At 45.3% G+C, this 23,246-nt stretch overlaps 1 protein-coding gene across 5 annotated transcripts in view; it reads left to right on the plus strand.

The window, feature by feature from the left end:
• Positions 1-22,626, plus strand: part of TMEM150C (transmembrane protein 150C) — a 41,243-nt gene extending 18,617 nt beyond the window's left edge. For all 5 annotated transcript variants that reach the window (XM_061583190.1, XM_061583193.1, XM_061583192.1 and 2 more), the window contains 7 exons: positions 1,611-1,692; positions 4,021-4,074; positions 5,947-5,979; positions 6,124-6,191; positions 12,474-12,601; positions 16,426-16,603; positions 19,141-22,626. In XM_061583190.1, coding sequence (XP_061439174.1) covers positions 1,611-1,692; positions 4,021-4,074; positions 5,947-5,979; positions 6,124-6,191; positions 12,474-12,601; positions 16,426-16,603; positions 19,141-19,349 — 752 coding nt within the window. In that variant the 3' untranslated portion in view covers positions 19,350-22,626. The remainder of the gene's footprint in view (positions 1-1,610; positions 1,693-4,020; positions 4,075-5,946; positions 5,980-6,123; positions 6,192-12,473; positions 12,602-16,425; positions 16,604-19,140) is intronic.
• Positions 22,627-23,246: the final 620 nt, after the last annotated feature.

Raw genomic sequence — 23,246 nt, forward strand, 5'->3', positions numbered from 1 at the left:
ATAATAACAGACACAATCTTCTTAAGTAAAAGATAAAGAATGTTTACTCATCACCTTTCATATGTTCAGGAAACACAGGTTCTAGCTTAGGTGAAAGAAAAGTAGAGATCTCAGTCCATGGTAATGGTCATCCTGGAGAGGAGCATGTGCATGTTTCACTCTCCTCAGGCTTAATGGAGAATATGCAAGTTTGCTTATTCTAACATATAAACTGTGGAATTTGCTCTCACAAAAGGCAGTGATGGCCACCAACTTGGATGGCTTTAAAAAAGGATTACACAAGTTCATGGTGGATAAGGCCATGAAAGGCTGCTAGCCACGATGGCTATGTTCTATCTCCACTGTCAAAAGTGGTAAACCTCTGAATAACTTGCCTTAATGCTCGGTCCTCAGTCATTCCCATTCTGAGTGGGAAAAGTCTGCAGGGGGCTTTGGCTCATGCTCGCTTGAACATGAATAGAACCCTCGGTGTAACTGGGGATGCTGATAAAACAGGGTGGCTGATAGTGCAAGGCATTCTACAGTAGGGCCCCATAACTCATATGGCAGGTTACATTCCAGACCCCCACCTAAAAGCGAAACCTGCCGAAAAGTGGAACTCATTCAATAGAATGGGTCCAACTCCCGAAAAACACCGCAAAAACAGAACAAGTGCCGTATGAGTGGGGCCTTACTCTAATGGAAAGCCGCCATATTAGCGGAACACCAAAAAGCGGGGCCCTACTGTACTTGTGTTCAAGAGAATGTGAGTAGGAAGCCCCCTGTGGACTTTACCCACTCACAACAGGCAATGTTGCAGACTGAGGGGTGTGTATGATGCGTGTGAAGGATTGGGCCTTCTGCTCCCATCCACCCCTTGAGTATTTGTGTGTTCAGGTGAAAGCCTAGTGAGGCAATGTACTTTTGCACTTTCTCCTGCTTGGAAAGAGCACCAGGATTAAGACTGGGTGAAGCAACAGTAGTGGCCTCTGCCCCCTCGCGTTCTTTCCAGAAAAGGATGTAGAGAACAGCAGGTGGATGGACAAATTAGTGACAGGTGGAGGCAAAGAAGGGAGACGTTAGGCTGGAAATGTTTTCAGATCTTTGACCCGCAGGTTCAGTTTCTTAGGACTGTTCACATCAAATGTTTAGGATAGTCCTGTGCTGTTTTTTATTGCAATATTTTCAATCTGGGATGGAAATGTCCAGGTTTTGGGTGTCATTGAAAGTATCTAGGTGACTGGGTACCCATGATTTCCCCAGTCCTGGGTGGGAAGTTGGTGATAGCGAACAGAGTGTAGGATTGGATGTGGGAGATGGGTTCAAATCCCTACTTGGCCAAGAGGTTCATTGAGTGGAACATTGGTCCTGCCCTTTTAAGCCTCACAGTGTCCTCCTGAGAAAAAAATGGAACAAGCTTCTTGGAAGAAGGGCAGGTTACAAATGGGATAAATAATAATAAACATGCAAGATGGGTAAGGAGTGTTACCATCTTGTGTCTATAGAGAACATTGTATATCTGCTCCCGTGCTGTGGTAAAAAAGGCTGCTAGTTCTCACTGAATAGACTTGTCTTCTTTCTCTCTCCCCCCACCCTTTTGCCATGTTTTCTGTTTTCTTTGTTTCTCTTAGGCATGGATGGGAAGAAATGCAGCGTATGGATGTTCTTACCTCTTGTGTTGACATTGTTTACCTCAGCGGGATTGTGGATTGTGTAAGTGGCCTTTGCAGACCTTTTATGGTTTCTTGGTGGAATAATTTTCTACAGCACAACATAATTCAAGGCACCTCAGCATGTTTCAAGATGAAATGGCTCTCCATTGGAGGCACATCATTGTGTTCGAACATCATTGTCATGCGGCATTCCTTCTGGCAGATAGAATGTTCAACTCATGAAATTTTAAATTTTAAGCTTTTAAAAAAACTTTTAAATATGTGTTTTATTGTATTTTATGCTGATTGTTGTGAACCGCCCAGGGAGCTTCGGCTGTGGGCGGTATATAAATTTAATAAAATGAAATGAAATGAAAATGAAATGAAATATCTTGTCTTCGGAAAAGGAATATCCATATCCATATCTCTTATCTGCACCCAGGCAATTCAAATTCTGCAGAAAAATTCTGCAGTCTGCAAACTGAGCAAGTTTGCATAATCAATCCTATTTTGCATTATTTATTTTGCATTGTTTACTTCTTGGAATATTTTGTTCTTGTTTGGCTAACCATGGGAAGGAGTTAGGCAAGGACTTAAGCCTCACCACTGGAACTTTTATTCAAGCGCCTTTGAGATTTCATCAGGCATTGCCCACACATTGTCAAGTACATCTTTGCAGCCGTAAGGGCTAGAAGCTTTAAGGGAAAGAACAGAAAGAAAGCTCAAATGCAAAGATGTATCACTGAACACTAAAGTCAGGATCATTCAGACCATGGTATTTCCAATCTCTGTGTATGGATGTGAAAGTTGGACAGTGAAAAACCCGGATAAGAGAAAAATCAACTCATTTGAAAAAAAGACAAATAATTGGGTGTTAGAACAAATTGAACCAGAACTATCACTAGAAGCTAAAATGATGAAACTGAGGTTATCATACTTTGGACACATAATGAGAAGACCTGATTCACTAGAATGCTGGGAAAAACAGAAGGGAGTAGAAAAAGAGGAAGGCCAAACAAGAGATGGATTGATTCCATAAAGGAAGCCACAGACCTGAACTTACAAGACCTGAACAGGGTGGCTCATGACAGATGCTCTTGGAGGTCACTGATTCATAGGGTTGCCATAAGACGTAGTCGACTTGGAGGCACATAACAACAAAAACCACATCCTGCACTGCTTATGTGCTCTTAGAGAATGGTAGCATGCTATTGTAGCCTTGGATATATACAGATGTTGTTAGGTGTCTGTAAAAAAGTATTCTCCAGCCTGGTGCTCTTCAGCTCTTCTGCACTACAGCTCCCATCAGCCTCAACTAGCACTGGATAGGTCTGATGGGAATTGTGATCCAAAACTGCTAGAGGGCAACAGGTTGGGGAAGGCTGTAAAATAAGATTTTCAATCACAATAACGTTCCCCTGATGGAAGAATATTCAAGAAATATTTCCTGTGCCCATTTGTATTTTCTCCCCTGCTAGAACTGGATTTGTAGCAGCTATCCCATCCTTCTCCTTCCCACCCTCTTTTAGGATGGACTCTAGCTCAGTGGCAGAGCACATGCTTTGCATGCAGAAGGTTCCAGATTCGATCCCTGACATTTCCAGTTAGTAACTGATGGGAAAAACCTTTCTGCCTGAGACCTTGGAGAGCTGCTGCCAGCAGAGTAGGCAAGACTGGGCTTGATGAACCAGTAGGCTGCAAAAGCAAACATAGAGAATATATCCCGAGACCACTTGATACATGCAAAAAATGAAGTCAATGCACTCAGTAAATAAAATACATTTCTGTACCATATACACAAGGCTAAAAAATGACTTTGCAAGGACAACCTTATTATCAAATAGCCAATGAGATATTCAAATATGGTCCCAGGCCATGGTCTGAAGGCACATAAGGTCAGCTCCCTGCTGAAGCTAAGCAGGTTCAAGTGTAGTCAGTGCCTGGATGGGAGACCGCCTGGGAACCATATGGAAGCCGCCTTGGGTTTCATGAAAAGAAAAGCGGGGTATAAATGTAATAAATAAATAAATATAAACAATAACGTTAACAACTAATAACTGCTCCGCATCAATGAAATATGAGGGATGTATAGAAATTGCACAAAACAGTTGTATTCTGAAGATAGACAGATGTGTTCTGAAGAGGCTGCATTGTATCTTTCAGCCCAGCAGGGACCATCTGGCTCTAAAAAGTTGAATTTGATCTCACTCCTTAGTCTGAGCTGCTCATAGGCTAACTTCCTGCTTGATTCCATATTGAGTCATCCCCCACCTCATCCTGCCACTCTGCTGAACAACCGGCCTGGTTCCAGGCATCAGCCCTGACACCCCATTTCTCAAAAGATTGTTCTATTAGAATTGTCTAAATGTCTCCCTTCCTGTTTTGGCAGATATTTTATAGCAGTAGAAGACAACAACATTATTCCGCTAAATGTGCTGGACAGGTAAAAAACCCAACAACCTTATTTTCTAATGATGTGGTCCTCATTAGTCAGTATTTGAAAGGTTCTCAATATCAAACTGTTAGGGTGTGTGTTGGTAATTGAGCCCAAAGCATTGTCGGGGGACCTGCTCTGCTGACCCCTACCATGCACTATATAACCCTTTTGTTAATGGTATTCCTTGAGATGCAGACAGATGCCCTCTGCCAATAGCCCTGGATGGTGTTAGCCAAACAGTAATGAAAGTGTGAGCCAATGAAAGAAACATGAGGAAAGCAGTGCAGAGTATCTTCATTTGAAAGTTACGTTGGGACAGCCTGCTTGATTTTACAGTGTGCTACTAGTGCCTTGCTGTTTTGCAGTCTGTTACTAGCGTCTTGCTTTTTTGCACTTTTCTGTTAGCACATTTGCTTTTTTAAAAATAGGGATAGGTTAGGCTTGAATGATCCTTGTTTTTTTTAGCCAGAGTTCAGAGCAAGTTGGGCAACAGTCAGTGAGGTGTAGCAGTTAAGGTGTTGGACTATGACCTGGGAGACCAGGGTTTGAATCCCCACACAGCCATGAAGCTCACTGGGTGACCTTGGGCCAGTCACTGCCTCTCAGCCTCAGAGGAAGGCAATGGTAAACCCCCTCTGAATACCGCTTACCATGAAAACACTATTTGTAGGGTCGCCCGTAAGTCGGAATCAACTTGAAGGTAGTCCATTTCATTTCATTTTTTTCAGAGCAAGTTGCAAAACGTTAGAGCTAGTCTCAGTTATTTGCTGCACCCCATAAACCCTGCACTGGCCTAAACAAATGTACATGTACCTTCCATAGAAAGGTCTACTAGTGCCTAATGTGTGACTCTTGCATTAATGTGACAGATAAAACAGAAGATATTGAAAGGTGGGGAGAATGAGTACGAAGGGAAATGGAAACTTAAAATCAGAGCCTGAGGCATAGGATAGCAGTCTCTGGCAAGTCTGAGGACGCCACGAAACAAAATTCAAATGTCATATCAAGCTTCCACAGCTCATAACATAATTGATACAACTTTGCCACAATCAGAAAGCAGGAATGAGGAGCATGCCTGCCTGCAGAGCAGGTTGCTCAAGAAAGTGAGTGACATCACAGGATGAATGAGTTACACACATTCATATGTCAGGGAATGAAGCACAGAGAAGAAACTTGTACCCATTTTGCAGACGGGAGATACTGAGGCTGAGACAAGTTGTTCACTCATGCATTCCAAGCTACTGAGGATGTGAAGGGAAGTTGCTGCTGGGCATGAGAGACAGACAGTGGCATCCATACGTGCACACACAACCTTCTGTGAAGGGCTTATTCTCCTGTGGCTGTCCATGGTGCTGCTACTGCCTGCTTGCCTCTGCAGCTTCAAGTCACAGTCAGGGCAAACCCAACTGGCCAAAAAATGGGGGGGGGCACGCTGGTCCATTGCAGCAGTTGCTGTCGTGATGGCAAACGAGGTAGCTAGAGGAGGGACTGCCAGCATTGGTGCTGCTGACTGTCACAAGCTCTGCAGGGTGGACTGATCCAGAAATGTTGCCCTCCATCACCAGTGCCCTTTCAAATCATGTGCATTGCATGTGAGTTGGTATTGCACACATGCATATACATCCCATTAGGTAGAATGAGGTGGTCACCTCAGACAGATTAAGTCTGGGATTGGGAACCAGTGGCCCTCTAGATGTTGTTGAGATGCAACTCCCATCATCCCTGACCATTGGCCAAGCTGGCTGGTGTGACTGGAGTCCAACAACATCAAGAGATGCTCCTCATCCCTGGTCTAAGCTAAATCACATTCTGTAACATCAAATAACCAGCACTGTAATTCTGACTTGTGTATGATTTATTTCTTTTTATGTCCTTTAGGAAACCAGGTCCCCAAAAGCCTCCTTATATAAGGTAACAAGCTCATTTCCTATTCTTCTCTCTCTCTCTCTCCATTTCCCAATAAGGCCCATTCTTGCCAGTGGACCTTTTTATTGATTTATGTATCTTTGTTGCAGGCTTAGTAGAATTACAATGCTACGCATTATATTTTTGAAGTATTGCAGGTGATGCCCCTCCTGCAAGCTGTGTGTTTAGCCAAGTCATGAACATGGCAGCATTTCTAGGTAGGCGTTGCATGGAGAATGTCTGGCTTTTTTTGTTTTTGTCATTCTGATTCTTATTAGGAAATCACCAGGTTCAGCCCAGCAAATGTTGTCAAGGCGAGGGCCAGTGATCTGTAGCTACTATGGCTTAGTTCTCACTGAGGAGGTGTTTGGGCTGTTACATCTGAAGGTTGCAGGTGGGACTCACATGATGGACTCTTCCTCCATACAAAAATTAAAATCCTTTAACATAGAAAACTAGAATGTCAGGAAGAAGGTTGGACATACTGGTTTTCTACTTGCAGGGATATATTTTTTAAAAACTGAGAATCATGGGAGTCCCTACTTATAGTCTCAAGTGATTCATCACAGATAGAGATTTTAGGCCTGGCATCTGCACTCAGCATCCTTGAGTATGGCCCTCTAGCACTGACACCTTGTCTAGACTGGACTTCTGCCCAGGTTTGGGCTTACCAAACAGTAGAGTTGGCTGCCATTTTAAATTTCGCACAATGCTCTGAAACAACACTACACCAAGACATTGTAGGTAATTAAAATTGCAAGCAGTTTGCAGCACTGCTGTCTGTGACCACCGGTAAGCCTTATGGGAAGGTCAGTGATGTCCAAGGGGCGAGAGGCAATAATGTTGAGAGATCAACCAGGCATCACTTTGCCAAAGTCCTCTTAAAGCTGGAGCTGGCTCTTGCCTTGACAGATTTCCTACCTCTGTGAGAACCAGGCTATAAAACAGGGGTGGCTAACCCATGGCCCGTGAACCATATCTGGACCCGCAAGAGGTTTTTGTAGCCCCCAAGACCCCTCCCCCCTCAAACTTTGTCATTTTTAATTTGTGATGCCATGATGCCAAATGATTTTTGTGGCACCCCAAGGTCCCTCCAATATTTCTGTTTAACAGCTTTTAAATTTTTTAAAAATAGTATTTTACCTCTTCCCTGACCATTCCTGCAGGACCCCTGCTGTAATTCTATGATGCCAAAAGATTGTTCTGAACCCCACCAAGACCCACCAAAATTTACCTTCTTTTTTTAAAAAAAACCCTTTGGCTTGCCACACCCACTTTTGCACTTTAGACACACCCACTTTGGCATGTAGCCCCCAGAGGGTTGACTAGGGGTCAGTATGACCATTGGCCTGAAAAAGGTTATCCACCCCTGCTATAAAACAGCTTATGTGAAAGATGTGTAAAACACCAAGATACTGAAACATCAGAGTCTCCATTATATTTTTATTTGCCTTTTTTAAATATCATTTTCAGCCGTTACTTTTTGTTTGCATGACACTTTTTACCAGTTTCCACTGCTTTAAATCCTGCATGCTTTAAATCCTGCAAGAATGTGATTGTGCATATAATAATAAATGACGGTGTATCATTTATATGTAATGTTTACAATTTTGCCTTGGCTGAAGGTCAGTATTCCTTTGTTACAGTTGGGAACTGAAATGTAGTAGTTCATCCAGCAGACTTACAAATACTCACTTACCTGGTTACCTGTGATGAATGAGAATGGCCAGGGATGGGTTGACTGCAGTCTTGCATGGTCTGTTCCTCTACTCCTCCTCAAATCCCTATGGGCCACAGTTGTGTTTTCAATTTACGAAACAAGAATGTGTATTCAGGATCTCTTTAACAGTTAAGGCATAGCTAATCAGTGTTAAGTGACCCTGAGCATGTAACACCATAAGAAGTAAGAACATAATGCTTGGCAGGAGTGTCAGGACCCAGTAGGATCGGAGTCAAAAGATATGATCAGGCAGGTCTAAGTCTCTGGCTTAGAGCAGATAGATAAAGCTCTGAAAGGGCCAAAGTCAGATTATGTGATCTAAGATAGGCTGATGGTCAGGTTCTCAAGTGGGCAGACAACGGGACGTTTAGCCAGTAGAGTGTTGGATTATGACCTGGGGGACCCAGGTTCAAATCCCCACTTGACCATGAAGTTCAGTGGGTGACCCTGGATGAGTCACTGCCTCTCAGCCTAACCTACCTCACAGAGTTGTTGTGAGGATACAGTGGAGAGGGAGGAGAATCATGTCTGCCACATTGAGCCCCTTGTAGGAAAGATGGGATATAAATGCAATAATAAATATAAATAAAAAATTAAAAGCTTACAGACAAGTTGCTCAGACTGAGGAACCAAGCCTGGAACAACAGTTCTATTTCCATGTGCCTATTGGTTCGTCACGTCCCCTGGCCTAGCTGGGCTGAAAAAGCTGTACTACCATCTTTGGCCATTACAATGGTGGCTCTGCAGTGCAGCATTGGTTAGGGCATTGGCTCCTTTCCCTGTGAGCTGCTCTGGTGTCTCAGGGAATAAGGCATCTGGGTCCTGCTGCCAGAACCACCCCCCCCAGGTCAGGACTCCTGGTATCTTATAAGGATTGGACCATCTGGTCCAGCATCCTTTGCAAGAATCCCAACAACTAGCAGTCGCTAGGTGGGCTGCTAGAAATAAATGTGACAGTTACTTTGTGCTTTCCTTTGCTTTAGCTGAACATGTCTGGGAAGCTTTAAAAGAGTGTTTGCCACAAATGGCTAAGGTAGGGCTGATTGGCTAGTAAAAATATGTGTGGGCTAGTAACTTTTGTGGACTTAATTGCAAAACCGCCATGCACCGAATCCACTGCTAAAATGCAATTTGGATATATGGTTTTGAGGCTAACTGCATTGGGCCACCTAAACTCTGATGAAATAAGGGTTGTTGAAAGTTGTGTACCCCCCCAATTATTATTAAAATTCTGTTCTGGGGTAAATGAGACTCTGCAACACTGCTCCAAATGCTGTAAGGTGTATGGATTATGCCAATGAAGCAAGTCTGCACTTCTGGTGTATTTCACATAGTGTAGGAGGAGCCTTCGTGGCGCAGAGTGGTAAGCGGCGGTAACGCAGCGGAAGCTCTGCTCACGGCCGGAGTTCGATTCCAACGGAAGGAGGAAGTAGAATCTCCAGTAAAAGGAGTCGAGGTCCACTCAGCCTTCCATCCATCTGTGGTCGGTGAAATGAGTACCTGGCATATGCTGGGGGGGTAAAGAAAGGCCAGGGAAGGAACTGGCAATCCCACCTCATATATATGGTCTGCCTAGTAAATGTTGCAAGGCGTCACCCTAAGAGTCGGAAACGACTCACACTATAAGTGCAGGGACACCTTTACCTTTTAGGATGAGTAGCCAACGTGGCATCCTCCAGATGTTTGGACTACAGCTTCCATCATCCTTAACCTTTGGCTATGCTGGCTGGGGTGGATGGATACAAAAGCAACAAGATTTTTTTTAAAAAAAATAAAAATACAGCTCTGAACATTGCAAAGTCAATATCTGTAAGAGCCCACATAAAAATAACAAGTTGTATTCCAACTTTGAACAAAAATGACATCAGAGAATACGGATAAAAGAGTTCAAATTAAGACCATTATTAAACTACCAAGTCTTAAGGGCTAGACATTTGTTTACAACAATTGTTTATTGAGGATGCTGTGATCTGCATCCAATATTTTGCAATTGTTCAGGGTGGTCATGGAGTCATAGAATATCTGACATTTAGGCTTTAGGCTTATACAGATGTACCTGGAAGTAAGTCCCATTGAATTAAATGGGACTTACCTCAGAGTAGGCATAATAGGACTGCACTGTTTCACACCTTTAAAACTCAGTAATTTAACTGTGATCAGGAACAGTTCAAATGAAACAAGAGCCAACATTTCTAATGGTTGATGGAAAACACTTTTTTTAAAAAAAAGCCAAAACCACTTTTATTAATTAACAGCATAAATGGTGAAAGGAAGTAATTACACTACTGCAAGATGTGGAGATGATTACTAGTTCAGTTGGCTTTAACGAACAGACAAATTATTGAGGGGTAGAACTACCCAGTGCTATTGACCACGATAGCCAAATGGAACCTCCATTTTTAGAATCAGTGTACCTCTGAATGGGGTACATGTAGAGAAGTGAAGTCCTGGAAAAAAACTGGAAAAATTTGGAAAAAATATTTTTCCTCTTTTTTCCCTCAATTTTTGGGGAAAAAAACAAAAAGGCTTTGGGAAAAAAAGTTTCCCCCCCACAAATTTTTCCATTTCCCCCCCCTGAACCTTCACATCTCTAGGTACAAACAGGCTATAAATAAGCAATGAGGTAGTACTGTTGTCATCATATCCTTCTTGCAGGCTTCTAGGAGTTATCTGGCCACCTACTGTCGGGAGGATGAGCTGGGCTCCTGGGGGGTTGTCAGAAGAGGATTCAAATGGCTGGCAGAGGGAGGAGGGAGGAACTTACCCTCTGTGGAGCGAAGCCGAAACAGAGGACATGCCAGAGATAGGGTCGCCTAGCAACGGGGAGCCTGAGAGCCTTGAAGTTTTAGAATCCCCCCCCAGACATTCCCAGGCCCTCCCTTCTCCGCAGCTCAGAGCAAGAGGGAGGGCTGATCACAGCAGAAAGGCGGAGAGATGGTTTACCCTCAGCTCCTCCTTTATCACCCATAGGGGAATCGGACACTTCAGAAGAGGAGGAGGTGATGCCTCCCCCCTCACTACGCACACGCAGACGGTTGAAAAGACAGGAGAGAAGGGGGGGAAGGCGGGCAGTACCTGAGGGGGAGTTAAGGAGGAGCGAAAGGTTGCGTGCCCGTTTAGCCCCTTCTTAAAGAACAGGCGGGAAGAAGTCCCTTGCTCTGTCAACTTTCTCCCAATGTCGCAGGACCTGTATCCCTGTATTGCTTCATGAGAAAGCGCAGTCTTTGTTGGACATTACTCTAATAAAACACGAATTAACTACAACCTCTGGTCTGGTTCCTGAGTCGCATCCTGGGCCTGACACCTACCATTGAGTACAGGATGTTGCATTTGATCAGGGATTAGGAACCTGTGGCTCTCTGGGTGGTGCTGGATTCCAACTCCCATCAGCCTCAGACAGCAGGGCCCAAGGTCAGGAGTTGTAATCCAACAACATGTAAAGGGCTATCCCTTTACTAGAGGAACCCCTGATCTGATCCAGCTGGCCTCTTCTTATGTTATGAATCAGAATGATAAAGGCAAGCATTCAGTAGCTACAGTACCTAAGCGAGGCTTCAGTGTGTGCTTGGTGATCTGTTGAAGAGGGTTCTTTTTCATTTGCTTCAGTATCAAGGACACACTCCACTTTATTATGCTCATGGGGCTATCCGTGGCATTCCACAGTTGGAGAGGTACAGGAGATGGGACTGCTATGCAGAGGTGGGGAACCAGTGGCCCTCCAGATGAACTTTGGTTCCCACCATCCTTATCCATTGGCCATACTAATTGAGCCTGATAGGAGTTGGAGTCTGACAACATCCCGAGAGCCACAGGTTTCCCCCTTCCCCTACCTAGAGGTTGGTATCAGTTTGAGAGACTTCCCAAGGCTGAGGGTTGGGTGGTAGGACAGTTGGGACCGTATTACTATCAGCCTTATGAAAATCCATGGTTTGGAACTTGGAGTTTAGCTCTCAGGGTGAGACCTCTTCAGTGATCACAGCGGGTTTTAGCCTCATAGATGCAGAAAACTAGACAGTCTGCATCAGGGGTACTCAACTTGCTACCCTCCAGATGTTTTTAACTACACCGCCCTTATCCTTAACCATTGGCTATTCTGACTGGGGCTGATGGGAGTTGTAGTCTAAAACATCTGGGGGGGCCCTACCTCTGGCCTACACAGATACACAGGGAGACACTGTCTGTTCCTACAAAAGTGTACAGTACGCTGTTTCAAAAATAGGACGACCAGATTCGAAGGAGAACAGGGTACCTATATGTAGAAGGAGGAAATTTGGTAGGTATGCCAGGTGGAGCTGCTGAACTTTCCTTTCCTACACAACTATAAAAAGTGTAACAGGCCTGGCTACCTTTGCTTTGTTATCCTATTCAGACAAGATGCAACCACAGTGGAAATGGTTGCCGGAAGAGGGCTTTCTAGAGCCCTGTCAGGTCGAACTGTTCCAGGTAGTGTTGCCTACAGCTGACCAAGAAATAACCCAAGTTATGTTCAGCACAGGGCATGCATTTCGACGCATACTCTCCCTTGTGTCACTCCCACGATAGAGAAAGGGGCTCTTTCTGGTCCAGATTGCTCACAAGTTGGCTGGCTCAGCCAGGGGCAACAGAATTGAAAGAGGGTGGACACTTCTGGACTACTCAAGTCCTACAGATATTTGCCTAACAGATGGCTGTAATGGGTGCCTTTGTAAATTTGGGTTTTAGACCTCAGTTTGGATTTAGAATTGTATTTACATTTGCAGGTACAATTGCATGCATATGTCGTTCTTGTTCCTCATTCCAGCACTTGTCGTGGCTGTCCTCCGCTTTATTCAGCTAAAGCCAAAAGTTTTGAATCCTTGGCTCAATGTGAGCGGGCTGGTGGCGTTATGCTTGGCCTCCTTTGGAATGACTTTACTGGGCAACTTCCAGGTATATTGTTCTTTCTTTCTCTCTCTCTAGTTAATTAAGGGCCAGTCTACAAGTGGCATTATACTGTGTCAGACTGCTGAACCTAAGTACTGTCTACCCCAGGAGTGGGGAAGCTCAGACCCAAGGGCTGAATGTGGCCCTCTAGACCTTTCTCTCTGGCACTCAAATGCATCACTATCCTTGCAGAAAACTAGACAGTTTACATCAGAGGTTTTGGACTGCAACTCGCATTGTCCTGGCTGGGGCTGATGGGAGTTGGATTTCAACAACATCTGGACACCCACAGGCTCCCCATCTGTGAGCTATACCAGGGGTTCCCAAAATGTGGTCCGTGGACCACCAGTAGTCCACGAGCATCATTCAGGTGGTCTGCGGCATGTCTGTAAAAATACAATTTAAAATCATACAGCACCTAATACAGCACATTACTACTGCTACAACAAGCAGAAAAACAATTACATGGTCCGCCAAGTGTTCTGTGTGTGTGTGGAAACTTGGACTGATCTATACAGAATACTTCAGGCAGATTCAGTTATTTGCTTCAGCCATTAGCCATCAAAAAGTTATTACATGCGGTAAGTTAAACAGTGTATAAATTAAACTGTACATTGGGTCTGGTACACACTTAAGTCCACATGAGCAGCAAGGGTAGCAGACGTTTCCGTGCCACGGTGGAGATGCTTTCAAGGATGGACCTCCTTCTCCCCCTGCAGGCCTCCCTCTCTGCTGGTGGAGAAGATCTCCTGTACTCTATATCCCCAGAGGGATCCTCCCAGGGATCATAGCATTGTGTGCTATAAGACTGAAATGTGCCTTGTTGTATAGCCTCCTTCCCTTTTTTTTCACTACAGTAGGGCCCCGCTTTTCGGTGTTCCACTAATACGGCACCAGCGGGGCGATCAGCTAGAGCGGGGGCTGGAGCTCCCCGCACTCCAGCTGATCTCACCAGAGGAGGAGAAGATCAGCTGTAGAGCGCTACAGCTGATCTCCTCCTCTGGTGCGAGCAGCGGGTTAGGTTCCAGATCTCACGCTACAGCTGATCTGCTTTTTGGCAGGGGTCTGGAACCTAACCTGCCATATGAGTGGGGCCCTACTGTACTCTAAACTAACCTCTTTCCCACTGTCAAAACTGCAGTGTCCTTTTGTCCATCAGGTGCAGCTCCTGTCCAGCATTCTAAGTGGGGGGAGAGGGTATTGCGTGTGCTTTCAGCATGGAGGGGAGAGTGAATCCCTCCCTGTCGTAAAATGATCTCCTGCCTCTCTTTATCTGGCCACCAGATGGCAGTTTCTGTAAGTTTGGTCTTTCCCGATAGCATTTGTCTTTCGTGCGCCTTGCTTCATACAATGCACAGTGGGCCGTGCTTGCTTTATCTTTTTTAATGGCTAGCTACTATTCTGAGCCATTACAAACTGACCCTAAAGTGGAGAGAAATCCAGCATGTCCTCCTGCGCAGTCCCCAATCTCCTCGTTGTCCCTTAGGGGAAGGCCGTAGCTTAGTGGTGGAGCATCTGCCTTACATGCAGAGGGTCCCAACTTCAATCCCCGGCATCTCCAGCTAGGACTGGGAGAGACTCCTGCCTGAAACCCTGGAGAGCTGCTGCCAGTCAGTGTAGACAGTACTGAGCTAGATGGACCTGTGGTCTGACTTGGTATGAGGCAGCTTCTTACGTTCCTGTGAGCTACAGATGAAAACTTGATTTGTGATTTGGAAACTGCTGAGAGGGCGGGAGTCATTCTCCTTTATACAGGGCAACTTCTCAGAAATCAATAGCTCTTTCTGCCATAGACAGTTTTGAGAGAGCTACTGAATCAACTGCAGAAATGGCAGGTACCATCCATTTGGGTTTCATATTGGAAATCAAGTAGAGAAAGAGCTTTCAACTCTCCGCCCTCCAATAAACTACTTGAAAATTGCCTGGGTCTCAGTGAACCACTTAAATAAACTTTTTTTTAGTTCTACAAATCGAAGCACATGCATAACTCATATTTTAATAGCATTTTTTCCTTTGGCACTGGCAGCAGTGTCAAAACCATCACCGTATTATGAAAATCACAGGCTATAAGCCAGGTTGCTGGGAAGGGCCCATTTAACCGGTGATTTTGTAAAAGAGGAACATTAGCAGATGGCAGTTGGACTATGCCATGAAAATCACAGCCCTACACTGCTCAGTAATGCAGCCTTGGCTAAAATGGCTTTTCTGTTTCTTGTCAGGAAAAAAAAATAACCCGGTTCAGGGCCAAGTAAAAATAGACTTGATTGTTTATAAACATAGCATTGACCTCAGTTGCATTGCCCGCTTTCACCTCTGGCCCTGCCCACCACTGGTTTGTGGCTCCTGGAAGGTTGCCCAGAAGGAAATGTGGCCCTCAGACTGAAGAAGGGTCCCCCACCCCTCCAGTAAAGAAAGGGAATGTTCTCTTATTGGCCTGTGTATAGCTTTTCTGTACCACTTGGAACTGGTACAGCATGCTGGACTAGACAATCCATGGAGCTGTGTCCTGTTTATCAGCAAGCTGGATGGTTCCATCCTCTTTTGATGTTTATGTTCCACAATCCCTTTCCTGCTTCATCCAGAATGGCAGTGCTGAAAGGTGTATGAAAGTCATCTAGCCTTACCCTTTTCATGGAGATAGGCCCTTCATATCCAGTGTCATACTGATATCCTCACACCACCAAGATGCTGTAGGAGAGAATCCAGAGTCTTGTGTATACCTAACAAGACCTTTCTGGCTTCTTTTCTTTGATCAGCACTTATCACACACACACACCTCTGCTTTGGAAGGCCTTCCGATTCTCATAAGCTATTTGCTCTGCAGCTTTATGGGGGAAGGACAAGATCCGTCAGGCACCTCCAACTAGCTGCACAGTTCTCTGGATTGTGTCCAAGGTGCCCTCAGGTCACGGAATAAATGTAAGCATTTGTTTCGTGGGGCAAAGTCTGATGCCACAAATGCCCAGCTTCAGTGACGTTTAATGCGCTGCCCCAGGCAGGTGAGATGATTATTGGCAGATGTGGGATAGTGAATGATACCTCCATAAAAGGAAACAGGAAACTCTGAGACAGAACCGGTAACTTTACCAGACAACAGTGCATGTTAGCTGAGGCATGCAGGATTTACTAGCACATGGATAAGAACCTGCCGTTCCTATGAATCCCAAATCCACCTATTGTGGTAAGAATGTAAATTTCATATAGATTTATTCTTCTTAATAGATTAGTAGCAGGTGGAGGCTCATCAGCCATGTCAGGCTTGCCAGTCCCTGCAACTTGTTTTTGGTACCAACCAGGTTTGGAATACAGGAAGTGGGTAGTTTGGAGTGGGTAGAAGTGCCTTAGCTGTCTCTTCTGATCTGTTTCAGACCGGGCAAAAGTGTCTCCACTTCTTCTTCTGCCCTTCCATCACCCCTTACTCCAGGCATGCCCAGGGTGGGCAGACGCAACAGAGGGTGGGGCTCCTGCACTTTTAATAGCTGTGTAGAAGTGAGAAGCTCAGCAGGTGTAGCTTGTGTGCCAAGCTACACCTGGTGAAGTTCCCTCTTCCACACAACTATCAAAGAGCTCTGTCCCTTTTTGTGTCTGTCTCAGCATACACACAAGCCACCCGGCTTGGAGTTGAGGGGCAGACAAAGAAAAGGATGGTAATGTCCTCTGGCTATCACAGTACTCGTCCTTGTATACTGAGTTTAGCATTGGTGACATGACTAGGCATGCTCTGGCTCCTGAAAAAAACAACGTAAAGCAGCATTAACAGGAGATTGGGGCAACTGGCTTTCCCATTGGTTGCATTGAGAAAAACATCACCAGTTGGGTTGTCTTTGCAGCTTTCCAACGATGAAGAAATTCATAATGTCGGCACATCCCTGACCTTTGGCTTCGGGACCCTGGCCTGCTGGATTCAGTCTGCCCTAACACTCAAAATAAACTTGAAGAATGAAGGAAGGAAAGCTGGAATCCCACGAGTTGTCTTGTCAGCAGCGATAACCCTCTGCGTCGTCCTTTGTATCCTTTAATTCTGCACAATTCCCCCAGATAAAAAAACTTCCAGTTTCAAAAGTAGAGTATTTACAATGTGACATTTGAGTTTCCAAAAAACAAAACTACTTGGATGAGACTATAGTGTGTCATCAAAGTGTGAGCATTGTGCTATGAACCAAAATCTTACACTGATCCTCGGAACTCACTCAAATTATGTATTTCAGAAACTAAAAATTAAGCTGAAATTTAAAGTTTAATGCTGGCAGTATTTCTGTGCCAAGCTTGTATGTTTGGACTGTCAAGGGAAACCTATGTCTTAGGTTGTGATCTTGTACCCATGTACCTGAGAGTGAGCCCCGCTAAACACAATGGGACTTGCTTCTGAGCAGACGTAGAATTCTGCTAATAGGCTGCAAATCTATATGCACTTAACTGGGAGTAAGTTCAGTTAAACTTGGTGGGGCTTAGTTTTGAGTAAACATATAGGATTGTGCTGCACAAGTCCCAGATTAGTCACCTGATGAGAAGATGTGTTTTGAGAAAGCAAAGCAAAAATGCACAATATAAATACACTGTGACCCTTTAGGCTGTAAACACACAAGTCACTAGAGCAAAGTGTTTCCATTAATTATACCTGGAGGGGGAACAGGTTGATCTGCCGATCAGTTGAGAAATCTCTTTGAAGCTGAATTTAAAAAAACACGCACTCGAGCTCCAGCTCATTTCCTTTCAAATATCTCCTTTTTTGCTTGCATTCTACATTGGAAGATTGCCAGCCTTGTCCCTTTTGCATGCTTTTCTTCCAGCTAATGCAGTTCCCAAAAGACACGTACCTGACAGAGGTGAGGTTCTAATAAAATAGCAGTAGCAAGTTGAATTTGGTAAAAAGCGTCCTTTTAAATGTCCTTACATAAGCAGTGTGAAAGTATGATGAACTCTTACTGGATCAGGGTGCAGTGTGACAGAGCAGGTGTCTCCAAAGTGGGAATCTCTTTTTAATATCCAGTGGGGCTCATGGGATAGGAGAGAAAAACCCAGCCCCTCCCCTGCATGGCTGCTTTTGGCTGTGAATTCCCCCACCCATTTTCTGGAAGCGATTTGGGCTGGAGGAAAACAGCAAAAAAGTATCCCAGCATGCTGAGATAAGGCTGTGCCTGTATTGCATTTTGCTCCTTTCCCCCATGTGCCCTGTTTGATGTTGAAGTAGAACCCTGCTCTGCAGCCAATGGCCCAAGACTACTTTGTCCTTTTGGCATCAAGTTTGACCCTTAAGAAGCTCTGCAGAAATTCATGTTCTAGGATGGTGGGTAACCTCCAGGCCTAATTAGGGGCAGGTAAAGACTGGGCTGATTGCATAGCACTATGCAAAAACAGGTCACCTGACATTGTGATGTCAGGTGATTGACTGGTGGGCAATCCACCTATCTGTCAAACATGGCCTGTGGGGAGTGAGATAGATAAGGATCCAATTTCCCCAGCTCTGTTCTAGGATGACTAGCCAAGTTACAGAGAGGGTTCCTGGAGTTTTGGACAGAAGAGGCCATTTCAAAAGTGGGAAAGAGTTGACTCTTGAGTAAAGGCTCTCATAGGTGATTAGGATGTTGTTGGACTCCCAACACCCATCAGCCCCAGTCAGCATGGCCAATGTCCAGGGATGATGGGAGGTGGAGTCTGGCTACATCTGGAGGGCCACAGGTTCCACATCCTTGGCCTAACAAGCGAAGCCCATGTGTAGAAGCACAACTTCACTAACTCTAGGAGGAGACTGGTACATCTGTGTGCACCCACGTCTGTATGTACTCTCTTTGTACAAAGGGGAATGCTTCTGAAAAATGGTTTTTCCCCAGAACTTCCATCCCCTTGAGGAAATGAGGAGCAATAAAACAACAGTATCCTCTTGCTCATCTTCAGAAGCAGCCCAGTTTTCAGGAATGGGACAGCACATTGTGTGCATGTAGAAAAGCCCTACTTTCACTCCTGTCATCTCCAGTTAAATCTATCTCAAGCAAAAGGCTTTCAAGAGATTATCCACTTTCTGATACCTTGGACAGCCACTGCCATTCTGTGTAGATAAATGAGTTTAACTGCCCTAGTATTGGCCCACTGTAAGCAAGGTTGTGTATCTTGTGCGAGAGTTTAGAAGAAACAGAGTGTGTGGTGGCAATTAGTGTAGAAATCAGTCTTTTGAGAATTTCAGTTTTAATATTTGAGTTTTGGTTTCTGGTCCTCATGGCTATGAAGATATGCTTGGGAAGTGTGTGACCAGTGTCTGCTGAATTCAGGAAATAGGATACTCGGTGGTTGGGAATGGATTTCAGTATCCTTGCCTCTCCTATTCAGTATCCTTCAATAGCAAAGCCAGGATACATTATGAAAAGTGACAAACCCCCTGCAGAGTAGATGTAAAATGAGAGTCTTAAGTTGAACAGGTGACAGAATTCCACTTTTCGTGGTGCAGAACTTGGATCACCTGACTATATAGCAGAGTTTACATAGACAGCCGCGGCTGGAAGTCCATGCACGTGTGCATCTCCTGTGCATTTTTCTTGACGCCTCTCCAGATTTCATCTTGATGGCCCAGAAGTTCCACATGCATGCAGCGCGGATACAGTGGGGAATGGTGATGTGCTTCCTCTGCTACTTTGGCTCCTTTGCTGTGGAGTTCAGACACTACCGGTTTGAGATAATTTGCTCCGAGTACCAGGAGAACTTCCTCAGCTTTTCCGAAAGCCTCTCCGAAGCATCCGAGTACCAAACAGATCAGGTGTAACCCAGCCTGCCTTCAGTCTCTCTTTCTCTTTTTGTCATGGTGTTGGGTGCTTGTAGTCACATGGTTGAACCCATGGCCCCATTCCCCACCTTAATTTTTTAAAAACTTTTCCCCACACCTACTACCACAAGTAAGTTGCCAAAAAATGTTGGGTTTTTTTGAGGCAGAACTAGGCATTACAAGAGCCCCAGAGCTGCTACCGCCCTCTGTGCCTCTTCTCCTCCACTTCCTCATAATGTCTTTTGCAACACAAAGTGCAATACGATATCAGCCTGTGCATCTTCTCCCCACCCACCTCTTATTGTTGGCAGAAGTGTGGAAACACACCGTGTGACGACACCATATTTTACATCATGTTGGAGATGTTACAAGGAAGAGGCAGAAAAGGGATATGGAGCAGCTTGTAGTTCTTGTGAGAGCTAGTTCCGCCCTGAAGGTACCAGTTTCCCTGGTGCCATGGGAGTGGGAGCAGGCGACTGCCTTTTCTAGGGGCCTTTCCTGCAGGTCAGAGTTTGCACTTGGGAGTGCGGGAAACAGATGCACAGACAGACCCAGTGCAGTCTTGTTCTAAAATGAGTTACAGGTGCACCAAAGAATTTACTCCATCTTTCACAGACACCCTCAGTCTGCGTCAGGCCCTGCAATCTAGGCGTTCCTCCTTTCTGGATCTGTTGCCGGATTGGGAGGCTTGGAAAATGCAGCTTCTAGTGATCATTTGCATCCATTCCTGTCTTACACACACACACACGTCCTTCCCTGGCTTGTTGCAGCAAGCAGGTATCTGAATGCCATACAGCAGGAGGGGAGGCTGCTGACAGAAGGTGTGTGTGCATGTGCGTGGGGTGAGGAGAAGCCACAGCTGCTTTGCCTCCTGCTTCAGCGACCGTTTAAAGGTTCTCTCCAGGTTGCAGTCTGCTCAACCCTATTGCATTTCCTCCCTCCTTACTGCATGGCAGGAACCTTTTAAAAGCAGAGGAGCCTTGATGGAGGGGGAAAAGCTGGTAATCCTAGAAGCAGCCTAATTTACTAAAGCACCAGGGCAAGAGGGAGATGGCACCTCTCACTCTTCTCCCTAAACTCAGGGGTTAGGATTGTCAGCTTTTTCTTAATGTTAAGTCTCTTGTGCTTTAAGAATTGCCTGCCATGCCGAAATATATCAGTTGATGCTTTGCTGGCAACAAGAGACAAATCAAGTTCATCTGTGGAATGTTTGCATTTCAGGCAGCTCTTGATGGCACTGACATGTAGGACAGGTTAATGGGGGGTGGGATGTATGAGTCATTGGCAGGCTTTATTCAGAGAACACCAGCACCTTATTTCAAAAACAGTGAGCTCCTTTAGCATTGCTGATCAGCTTAATCATTGCAGGGTAGATCTCTCTACTGCAGCCTTTCCCAACCAGTGTGCCTCCAGATGTTGGACCACAATTCCCATCTTTCCTGACCATTGGCAATGCTGGCTGAGGCTGATGGGAGTTGTGGTCCAACAACATCTGGAGGCACACTGGTTGGGAAAGGCTGCTCTATTGTACTGATCAGAAAATTAAGAAGTTCAAACCTGGCCTCCTGCTCCACTTTTGACATCAGCTTAATGTGCCAGAATCGGCAGCAGAAGCTTTTTCAGGCATGGAGATCATGAACACAACCACCAGCTAGTGTCTGTATGTTAAATGTAAGAGCTACAGAGAACAATTAAAAGCTGGCTTATGCTAGCACAGGGAGTTAGCAACTCCAGGTGCAGGCACCGGTCTTTGGAGACAAGACAGGGATGGGAATCCCGCGGCCCTCTAGATGTTGCTGGACTATAATTCCTATCCTTCCTGTCCATTGACCATGCCAGGTGTGGCTGATGGGAGTTGGAGGCCAACAACAGCTGGAACGCCACAGTTTCCTCATCCCTGTACTAAGTCATTCACAGTGCAACCCTACGCATTCCATGCACCCTTACTTAGAACACAGTGGGATTTAAACATGCATTGGAGGGTTGTGCTGTCAGAGGCCTTGGTTTCTCCTAGGGCTGTGCGCTGGATCCGGCTGAATCCCAGATCCCAAACCGAAGTGGGCTGATTTGGCTTGACCTGGGACTGGGCCAGATTGGCTCCATCGGGAGCGATGCAGAGCTGTGAGGAACAGGAAGGAAGGAGGGAGGGAGGGAGAAGGAAGCGTGCAGGCAGGCCATGTGCATCTGCTGTCTCTCGCCCCTTTCCCTCGGTAACCTGTAACAATGCACAATGTTGGGAAGCAGGTAAGCAATGCTGTCCTGCCAGCTGGCTGCTGCTTCTCTGGCCCCCGCAAACCTCCAGACTGCATGTGTAATTAGGGTTTTACACCCTGATTAAACTGTGCAATTTTGGTTTCTGGCCCAGATTGTCCCATGTCGTATTGGGTCCTTTCCGAAGCACCAAATAGGGCCCCGAATTGGGGGGATGGATGCATGTACGCACAGTCCTAGTTTCTCCCTTTTAACGTTAGGACACTCCCTCCAAAATATGCAAGATAATAAAGAAATAGGGTTGGATCCAGTTAGGTTCTGCTCAGAGTACACCCACTGAAACTCAAGGTTGTCATATCCATTTATTTCAATGTGTCTACTCTTGAGTATTCCTCATGTTGGATGCAATCCATGGTTATAGATGGAGGTGAGTCAACACTGCCTATGGAAAGGTGGCAATAAAGCATTTATAATAAATACAGGCAACACACCTTAGTTCTTTTCTCCTGATGCTGGGCATGGAATTTGGTTCAATGCTTCAAGTTAAATGCTTGGAAACAGGAGCCTTGTCAAAATGGACAGTATCGCATGTTTGCTTTGGGCCAACGTCTGTTGGAAATGAACTATATGACTAAAAAAAGTCAACTTCAAACTGTAACATACACACTTAATAGGTAGAAAGATTGGTATGGCGGTGGGGGGGGTGTTGGCTGAAAGAGAGATGCCAGCAATGAACAGCTGGAGAATGAAAGGCAGAAGAAACTTACAGAAATTGAGATAGACACAAATATATATAGCTAAAACAGGTTTCTGTTCAAATGTGTTTTACTGTAAATAGTATGTACCTTTTTTAAATAAAATGTTTTATGTTGTATCATTTTATATTTTGAAATTTTACTGGAAGGGGAAAAAATAAGTTTGTGAAAGGTTTTTGTTTTTTCCTGATATGCAACCCAAGTTGAAATTCAAGCTTTTTGGTGATAATATTGTACATTTCTTAAAAGTATTTCTTATGACACATTTCAATACAGCTGAGCGATGACTAATAACTGTACACTGAAACATGACCACTAAATAAATTTCTTTTATGGAGAGTATGGGTATGATCTTAACTATATAATGAAAAGGTAACCTATTACGCTGTCACGACATCACGCAGTGTGGCGTGGGGTGTGTGGCCTGCGGCAGCAGCTGCAGCCTAGGTGGGTGGCAGGCCAGCGGTGGCGGCAGTGCAACAGCCGAGGCAAGCGGGTTGGATTGGGGAGTTTGGGTGCATGGGGGAGTGGTGAGCAGGTGGGCTGTGGCGGCAGCAGCAGCGGCCTAGGTGGATGGGTGGGCAGGAGGCCAGCAGTGCAACAGCTGAGGCAAGCAGGTTATGGTGGCGAGTGTGGGTGCCTGGGGGAGAGAATATGACAAGAGGGAGGGGATGGCAAGTGAGTACTGGTAAGCGACTCACACGACAGCAGCAGTGGCCTATGCAGCAGCAGGAAGTGGCCTATATGGGGCAGTGGTGGCCTGGGCAGGTGGGAGGCCTGTAATGTTTGTGAGTGCCCAGAGAAGAACAGTTCATGAGTGATTGTGTTTGGGAGCACCTGTGTGTGTCTTTGGGGATGCCTGGGCTGTGTGTCTCGCCTGTGTGCGCGTACGAGAGAGTCCCTGTGTGTGAATGTGTATCCATGTGTGTTT

This window comes from Rhineura floridana, chromosome 9 (genome assembly GCF_030035675.1).
Source record: "Rhineura floridana isolate rRhiFlo1 chromosome 9, rRhiFlo1.hap2, whole genome shotgun sequence".
In the NCBI taxonomy this organism is placed as follows: Eukaryota; Metazoa; Chordata; class Lepidosauria; order Squamata; family Rhineuridae; genus Rhineura; species Rhineura floridana.